Source organism: Hibiscus syriacus, unplaced genomic scaffold (genome assembly GCF_006381635.1).
Source record: "Hibiscus syriacus cultivar Baekdansim isolate YM2019G1 unplaced genomic scaffold, ASM638163v2 tig00111273_pilon, whole genome shotgun sequence".
Classification (NCBI taxonomy): domain Eukaryota; kingdom Viridiplantae; phylum Streptophyta; class Magnoliopsida; order Malvales; family Malvaceae; genus Hibiscus; species Hibiscus syriacus.
The window spans coordinates 770,019-784,727 of record NW_024063040.1 but is presented as its reverse complement, the minus strand read 5'-3'; the positions used below and the strand labels follow the sequence as shown (position 1 = coordinate 784,727).

Sequence of the window (14,709 nt, the reverse complement as noted above, 5' to 3'; positions counted from 1 at the left end):
ATCAAGTGTCATGGAACAGACTCTTTTCGAAAGTCTTGTCCGATGTTCTTTATTGGATCAAGTTGACTTTGGCCAAGATTTTATCGGATGGTGGGGATTTGATCCCAAAACAGTATACTCCATCACCATAGATGCTCCAAAATATTGATCCTCCACCACCCTTTTTAAAACCCAACAAATATACAGCAAGATATTCTGCCGTTTCCTTCTATCTTTTTTTCTTTCTCTTTTCACGAGTGGGAAGATGAGATTTTCTTATGCTATTTGCCAACTTGGTAATATATATATATATATATATATATTGTTGCTCTTCCGATTTTCAAGGTTTCGTTTCGACTAATCTAGACTAATCCCGGTTGCACACTTGATTTTAATAGGTGAGTCCTCAACAGGGATTTTTCGCTTACACAAAAATTCGAACTAAAGATCTGCTTAAGCGATATCAAACTGCTTACCACTTAAATCAACTCAGATGATCAAACTTGATAATATATACTCTATTTAAAGGATGATTATTTACATTGAACTTATTCTTCTTCTTTTCATGTTAGTATTGTGAAAAATATTGCTAGTAGCATTTAGAATCTAAGAGCAAAGACCGGTGCCTTTTGAGCACCTGGTGGAGCGTATTCCACTGGTATAGCAGTTAACTCATTTGGATGGTAAAGGGGCTCAATGAAAGGACCACTCTTTGAGGGAATCTATGAATAAAGCAAAGGAGAACTACTTTTGGAAACATGTTCCTATTGTTGTTGGATCCACTCAAACATAGTAAAAAGCGTGTTTTTTGCTCATAGAATGTCCCGAAAGACAAGAACCAATGGGATGAAATTGTTCAATCTTGTAGGTTGAATAGAAGTGATAAAAATTGTTTCTTCATGTTGGAATTTTGATATTGGTTCAATCATTTGGCTTGGTTTTTAGCATGATTAGAGAAGAGAAGAGATATGGGCATAGGGTTAGTCACAGAACCCAGGAAAAAGGCAGCAACATAGGATGCTCAACTCATGGAAAGCCACAGCAGAGAACAAATATTCAAACTTCCTGCTGTTGCAATTATGGAACAGAATCGGAAACAATGAAAGAGTACATGGAAATCCTCAAGCTATGTTATATATTTACACCCATGTCTAAATGAGTTTCAAACATAAGTTTCAGATTTCAGGAAAAACACAGGCAAATGTTAAGTCAGGGCAACATAGATCTCAAGCACCAAGTCTAGACAAATAAAAACTGTGAGTTTAACATATCCAACCATTCCCCAGAAGGAGGGAGATCAGGGAAGATGTTTCAAATTTTGGTTCACAAGCTGGTTGCATGGCAACCAAGAGCTGCTTGTAGATAAAAAATCAGTGTTCTAATCCTATCGGTAGAAAGAATACAGAGAAGCATCAGAAGCTTTTCAGTTGGGTTTAGAATCAATCAAGACGCACAGATTCATTGATATTCAACGGGAATATAAGATCTACTTGGGGATTGAAACATGTAGTGCCCTCGTATATTGCTCGACATAAGAAACGAAAGACAAGGAATGTTATGAAGCAACAAACTCAGGGTGTGACCCTGGAGTTTGCATTTTGAATATAGACAGATGCTAAAACATGGAATAAGTGTATAGGCTTCAATTATATGAAAGAATATGCAGAGTAACAAAAGTGGTTGCCAATAAAAATGGCAAAGCTAAAGTGCTTCCGGAGAGAATTCTGTACAACCAAATTGTTGCAAATACTAGCATGATCATGCACATAAGTAGAGGGAACAAGAGAATTTGTCATTCGCAAACTGGTTTTGTGCCAAAGCTGCTTAGGCAGATTGCAAAGGCTTGGAAAGCAGAGAGTGGGTAACGATAATCCATGGTGAAAATGTCCTTACCAATCTTCCCAAATTGCAGAATCACTTTGTCTCGTTCTGCTACTGAAATGTTTTGGCTTGGCTCAGTGGTGGCCACCAACTGGAAATTTTTTACAGAAGCCAAGGTAACTCGTCCTTTGAAATTTAGGCACCAACACTGCAACTGTTCATGCCATCTAGGAGCTTTATTTTTCAACATTAAGGGTGTACATTGCCCTGAATTTTCAGGCTTACCACAGACGGTTGAGTTGAATCCAATGTGTGGCTTTTTTCCTTTCGAATCTATCGGTGGTGAAGGATCATCTTCAGGGTAATTTGCAAATGACGTTGGAGTCGGAGCAGTTCCTCCCTCTTCGATGGCAGAGACGGGGATTAAGTGCATTATACACTTCAATCTCCTCGGGCCTTTGGTGCGAAGAACATTGAGCTCATAAGATATAGTGGCGGTGTTAACATTAGTCATAGGGACCCTCGGAGGAACCGGCTTCAAGTAGGTTTTCCAACATGATGGATAACCGGACTGTGAAGAAGAATCATATTGAGGATGGCTCTCAAAAATGTTGAACTTGGTTCCCAGGAAATTAGACCTGTTAAAGTTTCCCTCTTTAAGGCGCACAAATAATTAACTAACCAATGCTTAAAAAAAGAACAATAACTTTACCCATCTAAAAGCTAACCTGAGTTTTCCAATATGATCGTTGCTTGGCTTTGAGTAATCATCCCCCTTTAAATATATCATAAAATCAGTGCAGGTAGCCTTTCTAACTTTCTTTGCCACCAATAGCTGTTTACTCAAATCACCAGACAAAGCTGTAAATTCGTACAAGAAAACTAATAAGCGTTGGTTGGATAAATGAAGGGATAAGTTTCAAAATTCTATATAAATTTTGATTCAATGTGCAAAGCGACGTGATAAATTTAATTCGGTGCAACTATACTAATTAAACTTTGATTTTAATTCAATTATATCATATGCATACGGTGCTAGTGATATACAAAAATTAAATTAAAATTTCAAAAATACATTACACTGAATGAAGTTCTCCTTGGAAACATACTAAGCGGAAACATATAGTTTTAAGAATCAAAACACTCGTTATCACCAAAAAAAGGAATGATAGAAAAAATGAAAAATTACCAGGACTGAGACCCATATGCAATCGATATGTTGAAGTTTCCCTTTCCCTCCTAATAAAGCATTGAATCGGAGCCTCTCTTGGTCCAGGCTATACTCCCATAAAAGAAACACCAATAAACTATCAAACCGAATTTTTCCAATAAAAAGGTCAAAGGAAAGATTGAAACTTCACCTGCTTTAGTGAGATGGGGAAAGTGAAGAAGCCACATTGTTCAGGTGTTCTAACAATTTCTTTAGTAATTTCCCTCCACGGCTTACAAACGGCAGCACAAGCAACCACATCTCTCCTTCCCGGCCAACATTTTTCCTTTGTTTCCACTCTTTGTATAATATCGAGCAGTAATTCCGGAGGCAAATTTGCCCATTGTCCTTGCTCGATTTCAGTTGAAGAATCAACTAATAACGGACAAGAATGAGCAGCTTCAGGAGCAATATGGGATCGTCCGGGCCTATTCCTCTCTGGACTTTTCTTCGATATATTTCCAATCTCCCGAATAAGGTTTTTCAATTGCATTTTTCTTGATTTTGGCTTGACAGAGCTGGAAAATTAACGATAAATCTTAATAGGTGAAAAGAATAAGATAAGGGATGAAAACTTTTTATTTTTTAGATTATTTGGTTTCGTAGTTTACCAGAAAGATTCGGATTCTTCTGCCGTTATTGGATCCAAACTGGAAAGAGAATGCCTTGAGAGAGTCTTTAAAAAAATAAAAATTCGAAGAGGAGATTTTGGAAATTATCAGGGATTTTCAGAAAAGAGAGATGAATTCGTCGGAGAACACGATAGGGAGAGGCGAAATGGAGAATGTACGAGATTTCCAATCAATGAGAAGAACAAAGAGAGCGAGGAAGAGGATCTAATGGGATGAGAAATTTTGAGATTTGCACCCGTTTTTGTTGTTGTTATAATAAAAAAAAAAACATTAAAGATTGGCAGTGCTGTTCATTTCCTCTCTCTCCCTTTCTCTCAATTTCCGCCTCTCACTCCGTCGCTGCCTCCGCCTCACCAGCTGCTCTCCGACGGCGACAACCCCGCAATGAGGGCTCTGCCTTTTTTTGCCCTTTTCCTTTATGTTTCTATTTGATTCTTATTTAAATAATTTGTAATTTTTAAAAACGTATTTTATTTTTCCTTTCTTTATTTTCAATCTTGTCCACTGATTTAATTGGCGGCTGTTTTTCTTTTCCGTTCTCTTTTTCAGTCTACCCACACGAATTCATCTTTTTCATGTTCCGACTTTTTTGGGCGAATTTTCACTCCTTGTTTGTCATTTTTTATTTAGTAAATAAATTGTTTACACCTGTTAAATTCTTTAAATTTAAAGAAACTACGAAATCAAGTGTATTTGGATTTATATTTATTTTTAAATCATTATAAAAAAAATGATTATATCAATTGAGTTAAGATTTTATTAATTTTTTGCTATATTTTTATTATAAATCTGAGATGAATATAATATACCATTTATTCAAAAATATTTAATCATTTAACAGTAAATACTCATATTATTTCGTATATGATACTCAAACTCAAGACCTCAAGAGAAGACAACAAATCCTTTAACCATTAAAGATGTTTGGTTCGCGCGATTCTTCACTATAAAATCAAATTATTTTATTTGTATTTAATCTTATTAATAAATTTTCATTAAAAAAATCTTATTAGTAAATTATAATCTCATATTGCAATCAGGGTGTAATATATGGTGTAATGCATGATGTAAATCTTATAACTACGTCTTCATTAAATTACTTTAGATTATATAAGACTTGAATTTCGACTAGTTTACGTTTTTTATCAAATAAACTTTTAGTTTAATTAAAAATAAATTTTCATTTTCTAAATAGTTAAACAGTAGATGACGCACTTGAAAATTATCACTGTTGTGCTTAGTTTAGTGATTTGTTTATTAAAGAATTACTTCTTTCTAAATATAAAAAATGTTTTTAATTAAATCATTTGATATTATAACTTAATTCATCCATTGTATTTTCGTATATAATGCTTATGTGAGATCTAGTATGTTTGTGTATACTTCTTGAGTTAGAATGTAAAAGTCTTGTGCATAAAGAAATAAAATTAGAGATATTCTTTTAACTAGGTTCCAATATTTAAGGTAATTTAGAGATGGTAATAACACATTTTTTATTATTTGAAAAATGTGACAAAGCCACAATTATTTTATATACTTATTTATTAATATATATAAATCGTAAAGAATACTAATATTTAAAAAATCTACAAATACATGTAAAATTATATTATAAGAAAATATTTAAAAAATTATATTATAAGATCAATTTGATAAAATATACTTTTAAATCATAAACATTGCACCATAGATTGTTTCTTTAGTTTTTCTCATCTTACAATAAAAGTAGTTTTAAATAATTTTATACATGTAAAATTATTATGAAATTATTATGTAAAATTACACCGATCAATAAATCGTATTACTGTTAAAACCAAGGTCGAATCTATAATTATAAATCTTCTTAGGAGAGGTCGGAACTGAACTTTGAATTTGGAGTGCAAAGTGTAATTTTACCAAATTAAAAATTGATTATTTTAAAGGGATTATCAGATAAATTTTAAGGGTCAAGATCACTATCTACCCCTTACATTCGTTTCTGAATATTTGTAATGAAAATTTAACTACTATAGACACAATACAAAATTACTTGGATTTATTTTAAAAGACATACTTAGATTATTGTAAATCCATAGGTAAAAATTTTATATTCAAGCCATACATGCATTCAAAGACAGCCTTTATAGATGGATATAATTTTTATCACAAAAAAGGAAAAAAAAACATTGCAATTAACTAGAATTGCTTTAAAAAGTACTATAAAAATATTTTAAGGAATATTATTTATATAATTGTAAATTAAAGTCGATGATGTTGATTTAACATAATTAGACCGGTTTCATGCGAGGGGCCTCAACGAACTTCAGCTTCTACTTTAAACTTTCAGTCCATCGGTCTTTTCATCATTTCCACCAAAAACGAAAATGTTAGATTAGACAAACAATAATTTAATTTCTTTCCTATTATATTTGTCATTTATTAATTATTGGGAAAACGTATGGACAGAGTTGGATAAAAGTAAAAAAATAAATGAAGACATAACTTAAGATTTTTGTAATCTAATTATTAAAAAAAGAAAGGGACAAGGCCTCAAACGAAATCAATGTTGGTGTTTTTTTTAAATATACATGTATATATATTTATTTAAAAGTAACTGCTATTGTATACGAGAGTGATTCTTTCATGCATGCTTCAATTATAGCAAGGAATATTAAAAAAAATCATGTGATTGAATTCGCTTCGTATTATAATTATATTTTTGCATAATATGATGGAATGTGAGATTGAAAATGGCAATGAATGCATAACTCAATTAGTTGTCCAGCAAATTAAAGTGCTAAATTAGGTGCCTGTCTGTTTGTGTCGTACAAGAAGAAGAATCGAAAGGGAAACTATTAGCGTGCGTAATGAAAATTCTGCTTTCCAAGATAATCAAAACAAATAAAATGCAGCCAAATGGTTTAGAATTATGGGTTAGAAAAAGAAAAAAGTCTCGATGTCTTGATGCATGCGGTGTGGGAAATGATGGTGGTGGTGTTTGGAAGTTTCCGAATGGAGTACGATGGAAGCTGCATCCACATGAATTCCATCGCCATCCCATATTCGCCACCCTGATAAGGTTTATGGGGTTATGAATTCACGCCAAAAAAAAAAGCAAAAAAAAAGCTAACTCCTTGATTTGATGATAGATTCTTTTTTCTTTTTAATGATAGTTAAAAGAGTTGAGTATGACTTAGGTGAAGAGTGATTCTCCGGTCCAGGAAGATGGTATACTTAAGACCCAATTGAGATTTACATAAGATTTTACAGATTGCTTATCAAGAATGATAGTGATGAGATTAGAACTTGGCCTTACAAGCTCAAATTCCTGACAACTAGGGATGGGCATTGGACCTGAACCAGACGGGTTTCGACCGACCCGATCGGGTTGGGTTTTTTTTTTAAAAATCGGGGTCGGATCGGGTCGGGTTTAGGGTAAAAAATACTCAGCCCGACCGACCTAAAAAAATATATAATTTTATCTTATATATTTATGAATAATTACAATAATACCCCTCTATATATAATTTTTTCAATTAAGTCACTGTTTTTATTGAATAAAAATAATATTTTTTATTATTTTGGGCCGGGTCGGGTTTCTAAGTTATATGTCGGGTCGGGTTCGGGTCAAATTTTGATTTGGTCGAGTCGGGTCTCGGGTGGAGGATCCCTTGTTCTTGGGTCGGGTCGAGTGGACCAAAAACCCGACTCATGCCCATCCCTAATCCCAACCACTTGTGCCAACACTCGTTGGCAAAAAAAACCTGTTTATTTATTGTTTTTATGCAAATAGAGCCGTTAATTTTATTAGAATAAAATATATTCAAATCACAATAAAATTCGTAAATTATTATTTTCTTACCGTCGTTGATAAAATAAACTTATCACTCGAGATTATTCAAAAACCATGTGAGAAAAATGTTTAAAATCATCCAAGACATTTGAACAAAATAAATATACAAATAAATATAACTGCATCGACACATGAACTACAACATGAGAAAGACCCTCGGCTTCCGCAAATAATAATCGAGTGTTATGAGAAAACTATCTACGAACGCAAATGATATATCCAAGTTCAATATGAGGGTCCAAAGCAAGGAAGATCAATTAATATAAACGTTCTCTTGATCAATAGAGGCGACATCAAATCCAACCATAAAAAAATAGTCAAACGACCGACAACATGTCATGAAATCAAAAGAAAATATGTCATATAGGTATAGAAATTTACCATAAAAACAGAATTATTTCAAACTAAAAAACACAAAAATATATGTATATAAAAAAACAAAAAAACAATGAATACATATTGGTGTCGTCGCTTTTCAAATAAACGAGAGAGAAAAGAATCGAGGACTAAATATTGCATTGATATTATATTATTATTATTATAATGTTACGATGAAAGTTCAATCTGTTTCTAAAGCTAGTTTATTTTTTTTAATTTATCTTTTTATATAACCATTGATATTATATCTTAATTAAACGGAGCATTTACCTCGCAAGTGTATTCAAGCACATGTTTCATGGAATAGGACCTGATGAAGATGTGGACAAAATAGTCCCTTTCAGGCACATTGAAACTAGATTTGGACCATTAACAAATAGGCTTGACCCAAAAGTACTAAAATACAAGCAGAAGTCTCGACAACTGATTCATTAAGACGAAGATCACAGGGTAGTTTTTAAGCAATCTCAAATCTCAAGACTTCTGCAACAATTAAATATTGCAAAATCATCAGAAATTGTTTTCCTTTCAAATTAAAATTTCTAAAGCTTTTTAATCACAAGCAGCCGAAACTAATATGTTCCTTTCAAATAAATGGATTTTCTCATAACAATTTGAGGTTCATGAACCATATTGAACTCATTATGAATTCTAAACGGGTGGAATAAAGTTCAATGTAGAAGATTAGGTAGAACAAAGTCAAAAGGCGGCCATGGTTTATCCAGTTTCCGATAAAATATGCCGTTGCAGGCTGCTTGAGTTAGGGGAGACCCCACCCTGCTTTTCTGATATAAACACAATGTTAACACGTGCGCTTGAAAATTGATGTTGAATCATATATCACGCAATTTCATCGCAAGAAATCGGCCCCTGATATTATATAAAACAACAATATTGTCAACTATAATAAACCAGTGTGATCTTACGTTTACAATCCTCAGTTCTGCAAAATGGCTTCTTTCATCTTTTTCTTAGCTTTATTCACCTTAATGGTGAGTACACCTCAAGCAGACGCAGCTGAAACTTCAGCATTAGCTATACTTATAACAGTGGACCAATCGGGGAAAGGGGACTATGAAAAGATACAAGACGCCATTGATGTCGTGCCATCAAACAACAAACATGTTGTTTTCATATTGGCTAAGCCCGGAGTGTATGAAGAAAAGATTGTTGTTCCTGCGGACAAGCGATACTCGTTTTTGTTCGTATCTTAAAAAAACAAATATTATATTATTATTATTATTATTATTATTATTATTATTAATTTTATTACATTTGCAGGCTCCACAAGCAGGCCCAACACCCAAGGCATAACCCAACAGTAAAACCCAACTCAGTTGGAGTCCAGGCCCGACCCGGAGGGGACCCGAACCTACTCACTTGACAACCCTAAAAAACATTAGGGTTTCCCAACATCAGCTCAGCCGTTGCAGACTCTTCAGCTCCCCTGGCGTGTGAGCTTCACCGCTCCTCTCCCCGAGCACGTGAGCTGTCGCCGAGCGCCCCCGAGCCGTCGACGAACATCTCACCGATCGATATTGTCATCCACAGTGACAACAATCACACCACAATCAGAAAAACAGAGAAAACACATTAAAAAATTAAGAACAAATCATAAAAAATGTTTCCTGAGGAGATTTAGCCCTGTAGCAGCATCATATTAAAGGACAAGAAAATACATCACAAAGATATCAATCTCCTCAGGCAACAACAAAGGGATCAACATATACCATCAAACATAAAGCAGGGGACAAAGAGAAAAGAGGGGGGGGGAAAGGGAAGTCTTCGAACAAAAAAAAACAAGGGGGGAGAGAGAAGGAAAAGGATAAAACTCAAACCAAACAAGAAAAAAAGAGGGAGAGAGGGTTCTTACCTCCGTTCGAAGCATCGAGAAGCCCAAATATCATCGAAGTTCGTTCTTCGAAAGGTAAAGGGTTTAGATCTGGGGTCCTAGAGACGTTTTTAAACTAAGATAGGTTGGGTTTCGATTTAGGGGGAAGGAGATGAGTCTTTTGGAGGCTTCTCCCTCCGACCGCAGTGAGCTCTGTCGGCGACGACCATCTCCTTCTTTCTCGACGAAGGAAGTTAAGAGAGTTTCTATGAACTCTCTCTCTTATTTTCTAAAACGAAGACAAATGAGGGGATGAGAAATAGAAGTCCATTTTTGGGCTTATAAAATGGGCTTATATACCTCGACCTAAACACTGTCATTTAGGGAGGGGTCTGTTTGTAATTTCATCGTGGGTAAATTACATTCGGGGTGCCTCCGTGTTTTGTAAATTTCGTGTATGGGCACTGGTTGTATTTTATTAATTTGTATTTCATGCCCCGCGTTTGTAAAGTTTGCATCTTGGTCTCTGGGCTATTTATTGTTACTATTTTGTAAATTTGTACATTGTACCCTGTATTTATGAAACTTTTATTTTAACCATTGCTCCTGTATTTTGGGTTAAATATTGAACATGGTAGATATGTTTTTATTTCCTTATTTTAGTCCTTTGCCGTAAGAAAATGGAAATTTACATATCTAGTCCATAAAGTTTTCTTGATGTAATTTTAGTCACTGATCAAATTTAGTTTGGGTTATTTTTTTGTTTGGCCCCTATTATTTTATTTTAGTTTTTTTATATCCTTTTCTAATTATATGTTTAATATTTGAATCCTTATGTTGTGTTTTATTTTTATTTTATTTTATTTTATTTTACCTTTGTTTTTATGAATGATTTTTATGGTATATTTACACACACACACACATATATATATATATATATATATATATATATATATATTACTTAATAGTTTCTTTATTGTTAAGCTTAGTTGTGTTTTAATTCGTTTGATATATACAATTTTCTTAATATACATTCGAAATTATTTTCAAGAACATGTATGCGTAGAAAGAGCGTGAAAAACATCACTTAGTCGAAGTGGTGCGATCCGATACGACATTTAACGACATGAGAACTTGAAATACATCGAGTTTATTTTACTAATTAATGTGTTTTTATTCAAATGATGCAATGTATGTTTCTATATAGCAAATTATTTTATGCAAATGTCGATTGTCAGTTTATATTCAATATGCATTTTTATCGGGGAGGGAATATTTTTTACAGATAAGAAATAGACGAGATAGCTTTCCCGATGGAGGATTGCTAATTTCTAGATTTCTTTTCAAGTTAAAGAATTTTCCCTAATCAATTAATTCGAAGTAAATTAATCCTTAATAAATGGATCATATTCTAACTATATATTCGATTTATGATTTCCACCAGTTACGATAAGGTGTAAGAGACACAGTATCAATTTTGGGCGTTGTGGGAGTGCTAACCCTTCCCCACGCGTAACCGACTTTCGAATCCATTTAATCGAATCTTTGGTGACGCATACCAACTTTTGTCTTAAAAAATGATTTTTCTTAAATTTGTTTTAAAAAAACATTTTTAAGTATTCGACCTACCTAATTCAAAGGTCGATGGCGACTCCCTTTCAATTTAATTCCAATCAATTCCAAAACCCCAAATTTTCAAAATAAATAGTCATAACTGTTTTAAAATAATAATTTAATTATTTTTTCAAAAAAATAGTTATGACACCTTTCATTACATTAAGCGGTTCCAAGGCAAATAGCACCATACTAAATTCGAGTGATAGTGGGAACATAATCACATCTGCTACTGTTACTGTTATGGCTTCAGATTTTGTGGGCCGATATCTCACAATTCAGGTATGTAATAAAGCACCAATCTATTTAGTTCATATAAATTTTTTTCTTTTGGCTGGAGTGTTTTCAAGTTAAACTGACTGTTTGTGTGTTATTTCGTGGATAGAATACTTTCCGGAAAAACGGAGTTCAAGCAGCGGCATTAAGGGTTTCTAGTGATAGGGTAGCTTTCTTTGGATGCAGAATTTTAGGTTACCAGGATACGTTGCTATATGAAAGTGGAAGACATTATTACTACAATTGTTACATTGAAGGATCTGTTGACTTCATTTGTGGGAATGCCGCTTCTCTTTTTGAGGTAACATTTTCAAGAATCAGTTACTTACCTATGATATAGGAACTTCGAGTATATTTCATCTTTTAAAAAGGTTCGTTTCAAGATAATCTATTAGCAGATTTGGATCATAAACTTGCATAAGGAAATCTCTTGGGATTTCATTTTTTTTTTATCTCAGATGTCATTTGCATACTCTCTCAGAAGAATTTTCAGCAATTACAACACAACGAAGGCAATCTCCTTGAGATGAGACAGGCTTTACATTTCTAGGTTGTAAGATAACTGGGGAGAGAACTGCCATACTAGGGAGGCCATGGGGTCCATATTCTAGGGTCGTTTTTTCCCTAACCTAGATATCTAATGTCATACTGCCTCGGGGATGGGATGATTGGGGGGATGCGTCCAAACAGAGGTAACCAAAAGAAACTCTCAAAACCAACAAAGATCATTTACTCATCTTAAAATTCTCGGATTGCACAAGCTGTGAATATTGTCTACTGATTGATGCTTAGTCAATTGATTTTTGCAGCACGGTGTTTTACGATGAATATAAATGTTATGGACCAGGAGCCGATAGAAGTCAAAGGGTTGAATGGTCACAAAAGCTGGCGGCTAAAGTGGCTGAGCTTTTCTTGTCAAAAAGCATAGTTGAGGCCAAGAATTGGATCAAACCTACCCCCAAACATTTCAAGAAAGTTTTCCCTTCCATTTCTAACAATTCCACCCCACATCCTTAATGGTGGACGAAATTAGATGTTTGTTTGCCTGTTAGAAAATTGGTTAATGTAACTATATCATATTAAATATATGTACATGCCAAATTGTCATCTGTTAAAATTAAAGTTTGGACACATCACATGGTTGTCTGTGTAGGAATGTAACCGTGATACACCCTTCGATTTAAATCCAAATTTTATATATTTATTAGAATAATCCCCTGTTTTGAGGAATTAAATAAGTAAAATTCTGAAAATAATAGTTGTATCAGTTATGTCTAGGGATTTTGTTGAGTGAGTAGATCGCGAGTTGGGTAGTGTTCGACACGTGCTCGTTAAAAAAATTTGTTGCTCGACTCACTCATCGCTTATTAAGCTTGTTAAAATTTTGCTCGACTTGTTCTCGTTAAAAAAACTTGTTACTCGACTCGTGGCTCATTAAGATCATAAAAGACTTTACCTTATTTTCTGAACTATATGTAAAATTTGCTAACACTATAGGTAAAATATTAAATGAATATATGAAACAATTTCAAAATCTAAACTCGAAAATAACAATCCACATATACATTAAAAATAATAAATAGAGTTTGATTATTAGGTGTAGTAAAAGATTAATTAATAAGTTAGTTTTTTTGTTTATTATAAAATTAGTAGATTAACAATTTATCATCTTTTTATTATCTATTAGTAAATTAATAGTTTTTTAATGAAATAATTTTTTAAAATAACTATTAAAAAATTATATACAAAAATTAACGAGTTGTTCACGAACTTATCGAGTCGAGTTAGACTTCGCTTGACTCAACTCGTTAAATTCAAGTATAACTTTTATCAAATTTTCAAGTTTGAACTACTCACCAGCTACTCAATTTATTAAACACCTCTAGCTATGTCTTTAAACTCGGAGATATGGGAAAATCAACATTAACCTCGGAGTAGGATAAATTCACCGACTACATTATCTATACCAAGTGGACCGACGTGAGCAGCCATTTTTTTAATCAGTTATCCTCTGAACTCAATGGATTTCGGCTTAGAAACTGGTAATCTTAAATGATTGTGTCAATGTCACCTATAGTATTGGAGTTGATCACTTGAAATGGAAGATAAGAATGCCACAGAGAAGTCAGTCCCATCAGCCCACGACTTCAATAAACCCCCCTGCTTTCCCCATGGTTTTCAATGGAAATTCTATTGGCTGCTAAAGAGTTAGTGAAGCTTGTCCCTATCAAATGACTCTATCATTTTGGTCAACACCGCCTCCATTTTCAATGCTAAACCAATAAAGAAGAAAACAGAACATGGTCTTGAAGATAAGGACGAAGAAAGCAAAGGAAGAGATAACCATCAGGGTCACCGCGTCTATATAAAAGGATTTCATTTCCCCAAGGTATTTGCCGATACATAGTCACACATCATTACTTAAAAGAGTTGCGTGTGGAAAGATCATCATCAAAATGGGTTCTCTAATGGCGGGATGGGATTCTACTGTATCAGAATCAGATCCTAAATCAGGTAATTTCAGTGAACACTTTACTAATTGGTTTAGTGTTTCCATGCTTTGCCTTTGTTGTTCGACTTATTTGAAAACATTTTCAGTCATACGCGAAAGAAATCGATCGCTTACCAAGGAAGAGATTGAAGCTTATTGGAAGTCACATAAGGAAATCGAGGAAGAACATCTTAAGGTCACTTTTAGTCCATCACATAACTCCAACCCTCTGTCCAATACAAAACAGGGTTTCTTGGACGTTGATGCAGAAACAAACCTGGACAATATCATGAAGAAAAATGGCTGGTGAGTAGCAGAAAACAAAAAGGGGCTGAAAGTTGAGTAATTTCATTAACATAATAATTTAATAATGTAAATGAATGCAGGTGGAGGAGGAGCAATTGGGCATTCTTGAATGAACCGCCAGTTCTTGACCGCCCTACCAGCCGTTACAAACCACAGTTTCACGTTGCCAACCTAGCTGCTTCCAAGCTTAACAAACATTCTGGAATCAGTGTTTAATCTTCGGCTCTGTGCAATCTCTCGTGGTCATATATTTTATGTTATATAAAGTAGTAAGAACACTGTTCTAATGTCTGCTCGAGTACGAGTGCCTGGAGTCTGTACATAATATGAACTATGAAG

At 33.9% G+C, this 14,709-nt stretch overlaps 2 protein-coding genes and 1 pseudogene across 2 annotated transcripts; 2 read left to right on the top strand and 1 right to left on the bottom strand.

The window, feature by feature from the left end:
• Positions 1-1,595: 1,595 nt before the first annotated feature.
• LOC120157558 (tubby-like F-box protein 5) lies at positions 1,596-4,062 on the bottom strand. Its single transcript, XM_039168654.1, has 5 exons — positions 3,628-4,062; positions 3,162-3,534; positions 2,990-3,077; positions 2,529-2,661; positions 1,596-2,438 (listed from the first exon to the last, which is right to left on the bottom strand). The coding sequence occupies exons 2-5, from the start codon at positions 3,501-3,503 to the stop codon at positions 1,772-1,774; spliced, it is 1,230 nt and encodes a 409-aa protein (XP_039024585.1). The 5' UTR covers positions 3,504-3,534; positions 3,628-4,062; the 3' UTR covers positions 1,596-1,771.
• A 4,740-nt stretch (positions 4,063-8,802) lies between these two features.
• LOC120157609 lies at positions 8,803-12,590 on the top strand (annotated as a pseudogene).
• A 1,370-nt stretch (positions 12,591-13,960) lies between these two features.
• Positions 13,961-14,631, top strand: LOC120157502. The gene is made up of 3 exons (XM_039168603.1): positions 13,961-14,087; positions 14,172-14,370; positions 14,451-14,631. The coding sequence occupies exons 1-3, from the start codon at positions 14,030-14,032 to the stop codon at positions 14,584-14,586; spliced, it is 393 nt and encodes a 130-aa protein (XP_039024534.1). The 5' UTR covers positions 13,961-14,029; the 3' UTR covers positions 14,587-14,631.
• The last annotated feature ends 78 nt before the right edge of the window (positions 14,632-14,709 follow it).

Excerpts from the sequence above, each read along its gene's own strand:
- LOC120157558 (XM_039168654.1), bottom strand. The coding sequence starts at position 3,503 with ATGCAATTGAAAAACCTTATTCGGGAGATTGGAAATATATCGAAGAAA. Across the intron at positions 3,078-3,161 it reads TCCCCATCTCACTAAAGCAG|CCTGGACCAAGAGAGGCTCC; the intron begins GTGAAGTTTCAA and ends ATGGGAGTATAG. Across the intron at positions 2,662-2,989 it reads GCATATGGGTCTCAGTCCTG|CTTTGTCTGGTGATTTGAGT; the intron begins GTAATTTTTCAT and ends ACGAATTTACAG.
- LOC120157502 (XM_039168603.1), top strand. The coding sequence starts at position 14,030 with ATGGGTTCTCTAATGGCGGGATGGGATTCTACTGTATCAGAATCAGAT. Across the intron at positions 14,088-14,171 it reads AGAATCAGATCCTAAATCAG|TCATACGCGAAAGAAATCGA; the intron begins GTAATTTCAGTG and ends AAACATTTTCAG. Across the intron at positions 14,371-14,450 it reads ATCATGAAGAAAAATGGCTG|GTGGAGGAGGAGCAATTGGG; the intron begins GTGAGTAGCAGA and ends AAATGAATGCAG.